The 13,045-nt window shown below is 40.3% G+C and overlaps 1 protein-coding gene across 1 annotated transcript in view; it reads left to right on the forward strand.

Annotated features, from left to right (window-relative positions):
* DDX58 (DExD/H-box helicase 58) overlaps positions 1–13,045 on the forward strand; it is a 553,305-nt gene that overhangs the window by 158,072 nt on the left and 382,188 nt on the right. The window contains exons 6-7 of the mRNA XM_044061005.1: positions 12,785–12,820; positions 12,922–13,023. Of these exons, the coding sequence (XP_043916940.1) occupies positions 12,785–12,820; positions 12,922–13,023 (138 nt within the window). The remainder of the gene's footprint in view (positions 1–12,784; positions 12,821–12,921; positions 13,024–13,045) is intronic.

Below are 13,045 nucleotides of genomic sequence, written 5' to 3' on the forward strand. Positions count from 1 at the left end.
CCCTTGCCCGCTTTTACTTGCGTGTTCTACAATGGATGCTATTCGCCCAATGGTCTTTTCAACAACTTCCCATGCGTCACGAGATCATAGTAACTCCAACTTGCAAAAGGCATCTGACCTGGTGGATATCGTCCCAAGTCCATCAGGGCAGACCTTTTGTTCCTCCTGCCCCGGTTGCCACGGTTACATCGGACGCCTCCCTGATCGGGTGGGGGGGGGGCATTATCAGGGCAGAATGGTCCATGGCACTTGGCAACCTTTCGAATACCATCTGCACATAAATGTCCCGGAGATGAGAGTGGTGCTTTTAACATTGCAAGCCCTCAACGACTCTCTTCCCCTGGGAACTATTGCAATCCAAACGGACAATATGTCCGTAGTGTGGTATATCAACAAACAGGGCGGAACCAAGTCCTATCCACTGTGTCGAGAGGCTCTCAGACTTTGGTAATGGGCAATCTCTTCTCAGTGGTTTCTGATAGCAACGCATATCCCCGGGAAATCCAACATCATAGCGGACAGATTGAGCAGAGCTATTCTCATGCCTCACGAGTGGTCTCTCAAACAATCAGTGACGGAAGAGATTTTCCAGAAGTGGGGCCTTCCTTGCTGCGACCTTTTCGCTACACCTCAAAACAGCAAATGCCCAGACTTCTTCTCTCTCTTCCCCCTTTCAGGCCATCCCCCCAGAGACGCTCTAACCCAAGATTGGCCCCGGGGACTTCTTTATGCATTTCCCCCCTTTCCGCTGATACCTCAGCTAATTCAGAAAGCAACCGCCTTGAGAGCTAAGTTGATTCTCATTGCCCCTTATTGGCCTCGACAGATATAGTTTCCGTTCCTACATCGTTATCTCTTGGTACAGCCATGGCATCTGGACCCAGTTCCAGATCTTCTGACCCACCAGTCGGGTCAACTGCACCAATCCATACCTTCTCTCAACCTCACTGCTTGGTTGCTCCACTTCCATCCTTAGCCAGGCTTCCTATGATTTCTAATCCCATCCGGGATATTATAGTAGCTTCCCTAAAATCTTCTACCAGGAAGATTTACAATAGTAAATGGCGGCGTTTCTCTTTCTGGGCAAAAGCTAGAAACATAGACCCCTATACTGCTCTAATTCATTCGGTATTGGACTTCCTAGCTGAGATTTTTCATTCAGGATCCTCTTCTTCCACAGTGAAAGTTCAATTGGCAGCCATTTCAAATTTTCATATAGGCCTTTTGGACCACAACATTATGTCACATAAACTTTGCAAGGCATTCCTTCGAGGTATCTTTTTACTTAAACCTCAGATTAGAGACCCCCCACCACAGTGGGATCTAAATTTAATTTTAACATCCTTGATTCTTCCCCCTTTCAAACCTGCGGCTGCCTGTTCTTTGAAATTTCTTTCTTGGAAGACACTTTTTCTAGTCGCCATTACTTCTGCCAGGAGAGTATCTGAGCTTCATGCTCTCTGCATTCGTCCTCCCTATTTAATATTCCACAAAAATAGGGTATCTCTAAGGACTAATCCATCTTTCTTACCAAAAGTGGCATCGCAGATGAACCTAAATCAATCCATTGATCTTCCAGTGTTTTTCCCGAATTATTCTGATAGAGCGGAACAAAAGTTACATTGTCTTGATGTTCACCGCCAGCTCAGATATTATCTGGACAAAACTAAACTTTTTAGGAAATCTGATCAACTGTTTCTATCCTATGCAGAGAACAGGAAAGGCCTTCCAGTTTCCAAGGTAACTTTATCTAGATGGCTGTCTTCTGTGATCACTTACATTTATCATCTCAGAGGCAAAGAGTTGATTTCTAAGCCAAAAGCCCATTCTACCAGAGCTCTAGCTACATCGACAGCTTTTCAAGCTAGACTTCCAATAGACACTATTTGTGCAGCAGCCACGTGGGCCTCTCCTCATACCTTTGTTTCACATTACAAATTAGACTTGGCCTCCAGAGACAAAGCGAATTTTGGTTCCACCGTTCTCAAGAGACTGTTCCATTGAGCCACCCAGGATAGAGGTGCTAGGGACGCGGTCCCATCCAACAAGAATGAAGGTGAGATTGACAACTTAACATTTAGAAGTTATGTACCTACCATAACGTTCCATGTTAGTTGTCTTCTCTTGCCTTCTTTCTTGGGTCCCGCCCTCCATCCCCCTAGCCTGGTCAGACCGAGAAGATTATGCATCTTCTATTAAGAGGTTTTATTCCTTTTTCTAGCTGTTCAGCTTCTAGTGTCACTAGATTAGGTTGATCCTTTCTAAAGGATTATGATGTTATTTAGTATTGTTACTTTTCTTCCTCCTCTTCAGTTGGAAGAAAATATTACTATTTCTTTAGCTACCAAACGAGATCTGGGTAGTCTCCGCCTTGCATCATGGGATATAGGGTTGCCTCGAGCTGGTAAAATTAGCTCTCAAGCTTAGCAAGTGCCGAGTTGGAGCCGAGGATAGGCTCCGAACCCATCCAGCAAGAAAGAAGGCGAGAGAAGACAACTAACATGGAACGTTATGGTAGGTACATAACTTCTAATTTCATTTTTTGAACAATAACAAATATGAACATTTAATGATTGTTATTATTGACTGACTGTAATCCTCGGTTGTTTACCAGGAAAATCACAAATTTTATGAGGGACATGGTAAAAATGTTAAGCAAAATCAGGGACATTGGAAAGGTATGTTGCAAAACAAAATAGCACAAAAGCCTTAATGACTGCAGGACATGTTCTTAGAAATGTCACTTATCTCATGTGTGCTAATTGCTTAGTGAATGGTAATTCTTTTTTCTTTACAGTGGTCTCTGTTTGAGGAGAACAGTGTTTATGTGTAGTAAATGTGTGTCCCCTTTGTTGACATGCAGATATTTGCTTACTTTTATAAGGGACATGACTAAATCATTGTCAGAGTTGAGATGGAATGACTGTTCAACAGTTGAATGTGTTGTAATGAAGTATTTTACATGTATCCAAAAAATGTTGATATTTTGACATTACCCAGGAAAGAATCTCTTTATGGTGCTACACGTGGTCATGTATAATTGTGGGACCCTATTCCCCCTCTTTATATTACAAATTGCAGATTTCCTCTTCATGGGCTTCACTTCTTGTAACCTAGGATTTTGTTTTTCATTACTTCTAGCTATGCTGAACAGTGACTGTTAAACAGAGACATGTTGGCGTTCCCCTTGTACAGTATGATATTTATTTGGGCAGTACTGGAAATGACTGTATGCCAAACTTTTTTTTTTTTTTTTTTGTTCCCCAAGATTTCATCTGTACTGGACTGGTCCCTAGTGCCCCACATCCATGCTGGGTCTGCAAGCCATCCTGTTACGCCATTGGACATACTGTGGTATTTCTTTGGTCAGCTGTGGCTCTAAGGGTGTACTAGGGGCTCATCTATAACTCTTTCTGTTTTTTTTTTTGTTTGTTTATGCTCTACCACATCATCATCATCAACCCCCCCCCTTTTCTACACATGATCAGTGTGTCCCATCAACTGTCACCACCTGTCTTAATTTGGTGCCACTCTCTTACCTTCTTTGTCAGCCATGCCTGACTGTTGCTGGTCTTCTCTCACACAAGCCATTCATTTCTTTGCTGGGTGTCCTCCTATCCTCTTGCGTTCTTTATGTCTCAACCAAATCTTTTCACTAAACCATTTTCTGCTTTTCTACACATGCACCCAAACCGCAGTAATATGTTCCCTTTCACTTAAGTCTTTATCACATATATCCTAAACGTAATATACTCATCTGTAGCTTAGGGAAAGAGGAAACACCAGCTGCAGCAATGTCATCTGAAGAATACAGGTTTCAGCCAAATTTGTAATAAACATGCATGTGGTTGTTGTACAACTGATAGATGCCTCAGTATTCACTTCTGGGTGTTTATACTGTGCAGACACATGCAGATACCAATGTACTTAACCAAACTGCCTTGGTTCACTGCTGGTCAGACTGTGACCTTTAAAAGAGAAGTATCATGAGCCTGTAAGTCCTGAATGCGATCCAGATTACCTGGATTTGTCTAGCAGCATGAGTTTTAGAGTAGCTAGCCAGTTAAGGATGGAAGTGAGTACACAGCCAATGCTGGCTCACCCACATTAGGGAAGGGTTGTTATGCATCTCACTATATGTGTGATACCTGTGGTTTAGACTGTATTAGACTATAGGTGTATGATTCATGGAGAAGGCAGGATGTAAGGGCACATACTTGCCAAGGACAGCATCTCTTCCTAGCTTGGCATAGGGAGTATGTTCTTGTATGGGGCCAAGTAAGCAGACATTGCACTCTGCCTACCCACCAACACAAAGATGGCCTTGAACCGGGTTGAAAAAAAAATCTGAACCAGCTGTGACTGATACCCACCTAGTCCTCAACCCTCACTCCAACTGCCTTGCTGTAAGATGAGACCAACAAAAGATATTTGTCTTTGAAAAGTGGAGACCCTCCCCGCAGGAAGATGATGTAGGTTGCTAATACCACATAAGATGGTGAACAAGTGGATCACTGAGGAGTAAGAATCATCTCAGTGGTCAAAGACTGATTAGAGCAAATACAGAATTAAAAAAAAAGTTATCCTGAGTTATAAAACCATTTTTGTTGTAAAATTGCCCACTATCATTCTTCCCTCCTTCGTCTCTTTCACACAAACAAATAAGGAGAAAACTGTTGATATGTCATGTATGCTCTATGCTTTGTGTATAAATGTGTAGAATGTTGTAGTATTTGAGGGAATTTAGATTGGTGAAAATACACTTAATGACTGTGGAAAGCAGTCTGATCTCATTCTGAACTTAAGAATCTCTCTAGTCAGCTTTATGTGTAATTTTGTGATTGATCAGAGGGCCATTTTGATCAGGCAGTTTCTGGGGCTATATAAAGTTGGCATGTTTGCAAAGCTCTGGGCACATTTCTTGAGAGTTTCAAACTGCTTAGTTTCCACACCACATGTGTGACCGTGTTCTGGTTCCATCCTGTGCCTATCCTAGCCAGATAAGTATAAAACTTTGTTAAATTGCAGTTCTATTTGCAGTTTAAGAGGTCTGCTGTTATATTTAGTTTATTTTCTGTGTCCCTACACTTAAAATCATTTTTCTATGTCCGTGAAATTTACTGGGTTTTTTTTCTGAGTTCTGCAGTTTGCGAGTTTTTCGTAGGCAGTGATTCATTTTATTTGCTTTTTGAGTAATGTATTCTTGCAGTTTTACTATGACAGAGTTGAATTATATTAGGTATGCACTCAAGTGGCATACAATCTCCTTCTGAGATTGGGAATCTCTCTAGTCATCTTTAAGTGTAATTTGGTGATTGGCTAGAGGGCCATTTTGATTGCTTAGTCTTTTTCTGTGCCTGTATAAAGTTGATGCATGTGCACAGCTTTGAGCTCATTTCCAGAAAGCTTCAAACTACTTGGTGTCCACCCTACACTCTTGAATGGTCTGCTTCAATCTTGTGCCAGCCTCGGCAGCTAAGTACAGTACTTTGCTGAATTGCACGTTTATGTACAGTTTAGAAGGCCTGCTGTTATATTTAGTTTATTTGCTGTGTCCCTATGCTTTAAATTATGTTAAAGTGCCCTTAAGTTACTGTCATTTGTTGCTGATTTCTGCACTTTGTAAGCATTCCTTAGGCAGTGATTAATAGTATTTACTTGTTGGTTATTGTATTCCTGCACTTTATGCCATAACAGAGTTGATTTTACATTGAAAAGGATTAGTTCTGCATTCTAATGGCAGCGAGTAGCGTGATTTCATTCTGAGCTTAAGAATCACTCTAGTTAGCTTTAACTGTAATTTGGTGATTGGACAGAGGGCCATTTTGATTATTTACTCAGTTTCTGGGTCTGTATAAGTTTGGCTCGTTTGCATGACACAGCAGAGTTTAACAGTGCTCTGTATAGATGCAGGCACTTCAAATTGAAACTTTCAATATAAAAACTACCCCTGAAATCTCCCCAGTACTTAGTTGCTCATAGAGCAACTGTTTTACGTGTTGAGGTGCCCTGCCCATGAGTTTAGTCTTGGATAGTCTTTTGTAGTCTATACTCTTACACTGTCCAGGTTAGCCAACTGTAAACGCGTCCTGTACCTTTACCTTGTAAAATACATAAATAGGACCTGTAACTACTCTCTGCAGTCAATTTGGTGGATTTGGGCATAATGAGACAATGTGTCAGTTGTCATATGTGTACTGACAACCACCTAATTCTAAAGCAAACTACACCAGATAAGGGTATGACATGTGAGAGATGTAGTTACATAGTGTCTCTGGAGGCAATGCTGTCACTTGTTAACGCTAAAAATACCATGTCACTTATTAACGCTAAAAATACCAAACAGGCTATCAGTAACACACACACATACATATACTGTACCCACCTCACACAGTGTGGAAGAGTTTCTACCCACATGTGTTGAGGCACTTAAATGTAATCTTCCCAAATCTCAAAGGCTTCCCATACTCTGCACTTACAATAAGCAACCTCATATGCAATCTACAAAAACAACACCCACCATGACACATACAACCACATCACAAGGTTTCTCTACCTGTAAGCCCATAATGCATACCAGCACACAACCAAATATTTTGGTCATAGGAGACTCAATTGTGAGGCACACAGATGTCCCATTCTCCAGTCTGAGTAAGGAGAAAATCTTGGCCACTTGCTTATTGGGTGCCAGGATCTGCCAGATCACATAAGCACTCAGGTTGTTGAACCACAGGTAGTAATGTAATGCAGTGATAGTCCATGTGAGTGTAAATGAACTGAGATGTACCTTCTTGAACTGTATGAAGACAGACATGACAGAATTTGGACTATGTGTCCCAGGCCTGTATGAGCCTAGTACTGAACTGCCTTCTACCTTCTCCTAGGATGATGCCACAATACTAACGCAGCATAATTGACTTTAAGAATTGGCTTATTTTCCTGTATCATTCAAAGGTGATACAATATTTGTCTGCCTAGGAGGATATGATTGACAGGCCATGCTGTTTGCTGGGGATGGTCTGTTCTTGTTCAGTCTATGCTTTAAATATTGGCTAAAACCTTGTCCACCCCCATAGTTCCTTTTTAGGCACTGCCACCCCATTAAACCTTCTGACTTAACTAAACCTACCCAGCATAATCTAAAGGTGTTACTGCTCAATGCCAGGAATTTAAAGATGAAACTCCACCCTCTTCAAGTTCTCCTCACCCTGTAAAACATAGACATCTGTGTTGTGGCAGTTTCTGACACAAGGCTTAAAGCAGTGTAGAGCTCCCCAGCCGTGCAGGGCTATAATGCCTTCTACACATTTAGATTAGCTACTGCATGGGAAGAGGCAAAAAGTGGTGGAGTCTCAATTTGCATCAACCATAAGCACAGTATGAAGCACTTGAGCTTCTCCATGTCCAGCTTACTAAGAGGAAAGTCCCATACCATATCTTAGCAAGCTGTAGATTCCCCTCCATTACCCATGAAACAAATACCACATAATTAAATGTACTGAATACCCTTCCCCCATTCAGCCCAATGCCATATTCCTAGGTGATTTTAATTACCCTAGTATAAACTGGAAATCATACATGACCTCAAACATGCAGGACCAGAGATTCATGGACTTTATCAACACAAACATCTTGGACCAACTTGTATGTATGTCCACTATCAACACAAATGTCTTGGATCAACTGGTACATATGTCCGCTAGAGGTGCTAACATTCTTGATCTTGTCCTCACAAACATAGGGAAGTCTTACAACCCCTTACTAGTCAAGTTGGACCATAAAGCTGTTTGCTTTAAAATAAAAATTAAACCCAGGATCCCAGCTAATTTAAGAATTATTCTAAGGCTAGCTTCCTGTTATTAAGCAACAGCCTAGCAAAGTTCCAGCCCCCAAGACCTGAGAACACTGCTGCCTATGCAGAACTGTTGACAGAATCCCTGAACCCTGTATAGTCATGTAAATGCCACGTACCTGTGCAAAACAGGCATAGGACAACCGCAAAAAACAAAGCCACCCTGGTGGAATCCCAACATCAATTCTTTTGTACAACAAAAGAAAGAAAATCATGGCCAAAGGTAGAAAAGGCCATGCCCAGCAGTAGTAATAGCTCTGTCATTGACCTAAACAAACAACTCAGAGGACTAATCAAGTCTACCAAAGCCAAATTTGAGGTATAAGTAGACTCCCAGGCAAAATATGATCACAAGGCTTTCTTCAGAAATGTCTACAACCTAAAAGACAGTGGCAGCAATTTGCCAAACTAATTGTGGATGCAACCAGCAGTATTGAGCTAGAGATGTAGCAAATCTACTGGTCAACAAATTTAGCTCCAGTTTTATACTCCCAAGTCACCACTCAGGAAATACCCTTAACCGTAAGTCCTCCAGTTATCACCAGGGAACAGGTCCTCGATGCACTCGCTAAGGCTAGGAACAAAGCATCAATAGGCCCTAATAATATTCTGGGATGCTCTCTAAATAGCATGAAGCATGACCTATCAGTCCTACAGAATCTCTATTCAACCATAGTCTCCAGACAGGCTTCATGCTAAGCAAATGGAGAACTTGCAACTGTTATCCCTCTGAGCAAAGGGTGGGAGGCATCTACAGAACCATAAGTCTGACCATTTACACTTGCAAAGTCATGGAAGGAATTAACATAGAAATAATAAGCAATGTCAAAGGAAACCTGCTGATCCAACCCAGTTTAGTTTTGTCAAGAGCAGGTAATTTCTACTCAACTTGATGGACTTCTTTGAGCAGGTCACTAAAGCCGTGGATGGGTGCAGAATGGCGCACACTGCCTAATTTGACCTGGCCAAAGCATTTGACACACAATACCTTACTCAGGTATTCTAGATAAACTCAATAGTTTAGGCATAATCACATATATCACCCAATGGATAGCTAGCTATCTCACAGATATGATCCCAAAAGTTAGCATAGGGTAGGCTACCTCCACAAATATGCCAGTCACTAGTTCAGTCCCTCAGGACTTGGTGCTGGGGCCTCTCCTTTTTGGCATTTACTTCTCTGGAGTCAAGGCCAATGTCAAAGGCTTCTGGCTGACTAAGTTTTCAAGCAACTGCAAACCAGGTATAGTCATCAAATCCCCCAGAAACGCAAATACCCTTCAAGAACACCTGACAAAGACAAATAACTGATACCACAGTCATGGCCTAAAATTCAATGCAAAGAAATACATAATGGTATTCTTTGGAAAGTCTGCCACCCATGGAAATTACTACACTGATAATACAACCCCATGAGCAGACCCAGTGGTCAGGGATTTGAGAAAGTGTTTAGCCAGTAACCTGGCCTTTGATCATCATGTGTCTACAGTGGTGAGAAAATTGTTGATGTCGCACAACTTATAAGCAGGGTATGGAATATAGGTCCAAGGATGTCATTGTTTTGCTGTACTAGGCCTTAATTAGACCAATCATTGAGTACAATGCACCCTTCAGTATGTATCTGACAAGGCATTTGCAACAACTGGAGTGTCCACAGAGGTTCCACATGAAAATAACACAGGGTGTAAACAACATGTCATATGCAACATCCCTCAAAGCCTTATCCCTGTACTTGGTCTCCTACAGACTGCTGGGATGCAATCTATGCTTAGCCAACAAATACCCAATTTTGGGTCTTAAACCTCATCTGCAACATAAATAGGACATGTTGCAGGGATAGGTATATGTCTCAGAGACTAGCCTCTTCTGGAATAGGCTTCCCATCCATGTAAAGCAGAGTTCTTCCTTACCAACATCAAGGGAAACTTGAACCAGTGGATGGGGATTTGGAATTTTACTCCTGGTCTGGCACCTATGCCTCTTTTGGACAGATGCAGCCCTGTAAATGGTTGAGCACCAATTGTTCTAGAAGTCGCTTGTGAACCTATGAACCTAAGCTTCTCTGGCCCATTTTTCTCAGTGAGAGAAAACTTTCTGCCTTTAGTGAATGTCAATAGCTTCCTCAGAAAAGACATAAACTGCAGCTGTGAAATAAGACAGTCAGCTTTAGTTAAGCATTTCAGAACATGCAATTTCATCAAAGATTATTATAATTTATTAGCAGATCCTCAAAATTTCTTACAGAATCATTTTAAATCCAGGACAGCCTCTTCTCCCAAACAAAATTAAATTCTTGCATTTGAAGTCACAACATTCTCTATAATTTCAGTTCACTTTCTTAAGAATTATACTGTAACACTAAAAAGAAAGCAGGCTCAACATTGCTTTGAAGTTTCTTATCTAATTGCAAGACTTTACAGTTGTATTTTCTCTTTTGTTATGGCTCCCTTGGGCCTTTTCCCTGAGGCTCTCTCACTTGTCTCTCTTCCAGCTTCTTTTGTCCCCTTTTCACAAGATGAGTGTGTGTGGCTTCTTCCATGTGTGTACAATTCTACTCCTGTAATGCCCAAACAATACAGCTCCATATACCCCAGAATGGCCATTAGGTGGGGCACTATACCACAATATGTAGAGGTGTACCTTTCATTAACATGTTAATACATAGGAACCTCTAAGGGATTAATACTCTGTGGTCATGAACCTGTAATTGTAAGTTTTTCCTTTAACAAGGTTACCATCCCTGCCTGCTTTGGTCATTACTCCCATTGATGAACCAAATGCATCACATACCCACTCTGCTAATTTTTATAGGTGAATTCTGGCCCTGTATCTTCCAAGACATCGACCTTAGCTTTGATGTTTTCATGTGCTATTTATCATATATTTAAAAGAAAAATGCCAAAACATCTTCTTGAGCAGCCCTTATAAAAATTATTTTTTAAACTGATATAGTATTCTGTTTACAGAATTTTCCACACAGAACAGGCAATCAGATTGCATTCATTGGCAATGCAAAAATTAAATTGGTTCTAACTTTAGAACATTATCCTGCTACAATACGCCAGTCTTTTGAACCATCTTAAGCACTTTATGTAATTGTTGTACAAACCACAAAAATTAAAAAAAGGTAATAAAAATAGAACAAGCCCTCTCTCTTAACAACTAGAGGAACACAGTAACCATCAGAAAGGTTTTGTTGCATTCTGCAGTATCTTTGACGCAACAATTTTTAAGGAACCTCTCTATTTTTTTTAATCAAATACATTAAAGGAGAAAAAAAATCAGACTTGGCCGTCTGGAAACATTGACATTGCTAATATCTGGTGTAATGAATTGCCATCACTCTTTCTTCTACTACTTTTTGAGACAGTAGTCAACATTATTTAAATGTGTTACCTGTTAGATTCACCTTAGCTGTTTACCATTCCAGTGATGCTATCTGTTTAATCAAGTGCCACTGTCCACACATTTCCGGGGGCTTCACTATAAACTAGTGACTGGTTTTATTTTTTCCTTGTAGTTGCCAAAATTTCTAAGGATTTCGCTCTGCATCTTTCATCAATCTCCCATTCCTAGACAACACTAAGGCCAAGCTGTAAATATCAACGAATATATTGTCTCCAGATGTTCTTTTCTGAGTCTTTCAAATCTCCCAACTACACTAGTTGTGCAGATAACTGGAAAGACAAACAGTAAAAGTAAAACTGCTTTTATAAAAACACCAGAAGTCATTGTTTTCTTCTGGGGAGGAAAGTCCTTTTACTTCCTGCACCCCCTGCTATATTTAATCATCTTTGAGGTCACTACACATTGGGTTAAAGAGACTTTTCCTGTCACAAATGTCCCAATAAGGAGTGCATTTCTGGCTGTGGTACCTGATCTTTAGAAAACTGCATCCACTAAGATACGTCCCAGTCGATATCAGTCTTGCTACTGAGGCTGTGATAACAGAAATGGCTACCTGTACTGCAAAATAATGATGTACCCCTGTGTACTGGGTTTTTATGAAATTTGATGTTTAAACATTTGCAGTTTTGGTTTGTCGTGTTCTGTATTGCTTCACTGTTTCATATTGGATCTAGAAGTTTTTTTAAAATATGTATTTATTTATTAGCATTTGTTATTCAGGAAAGTCCGACTGGATAAAATACCTCTTTTCAGTGGAGTTTCAGGGAGAAACATTCCACAAAAAGAAACAATGGTTGTATATTTTTGTTCTCCTACTGTCCACCACTCAGACTTTTGACTGCAGCATGTAACTTTCCTTTGTTGGGGATGTACTTGATTCTTAACAGGACTGCTACCAGTAGGTACTGTTCAGGATAAGCAGGATCTAACAAATTGTGCTTCACTGAATACATCACATTTAAACATGCTTCCCTGAAATATATTAGTTATGAGGAAAGATCAAAGAATTGTTTTTTTATTCCCAAACTTCTCAAAGTCCCTGCATCTCCATACTAAACATAATAACACTTTATTTCCTGCACTTTTCCATGAAATCAGGAAATTCTAGTTGTTAACTGTTCGGCACAGCATAGGTTCATGGTTAAGTAGTAGGCTATCAAGCAACAGACTATTAAAACCTAACCAATAACCAGAGGTCAGAATCAAATCCTGTTTGATTCTGCAAAGCATTCATTGGTGAACACTAGATATCCTAAACTTCTGCATAATTAACTTGTTTATTTGTGATGCTTATTGATGAGTTTTAATTATTGGTTAAATGTTTTGATTTATTTTCTGAAAATAACATACATTAACTAATATGTCAGGTTTGTATATAGGTCTGATATAAAATCATAATAAGCATTTATTGCCTTTTATTTTAAAACAGTAGTCTTGACTTGCCACATTGTAGGTTCATTTTGGTTTTAATGAAATTGTTTTTTTTTTCTTTTTTCTATAACTGCTATGCCTATGAATTGCCAGATGGAGCCGTCAGTCGCCTGCCAGATGAACCTCCAGGTAAGCCTTATGATTCCTTCTTTACTCTTCAGTACTTTTCTTCATTTGTTCTTGAGTAAAGCATTTAACTGTGTCTTTGTTGATGACTGACCTGTTTTTAGGTATGGATGTAGAGCCACCTGTCCTTCACCTAAGAGAATATCAGAAGGAACTTGCCCAGCCTACGTTTGGTGGAGCAAACACAATCATATGTGCACCGACAGGTAAGAGTGAACTAGTGATTAA

The sequence above is a fragment of the Protopterus annectens genome, chromosome 2.part0, assembly GCF_019279795.1.
Source record: "Protopterus annectens isolate FY-2018-M chromosome 2.part0, PAN1.0, whole genome shotgun sequence".
Lineage (NCBI taxonomy): Eukaryota > Metazoa > Chordata > Ceratodontiformes > Protopteridae > Protopterus > Protopterus annectens.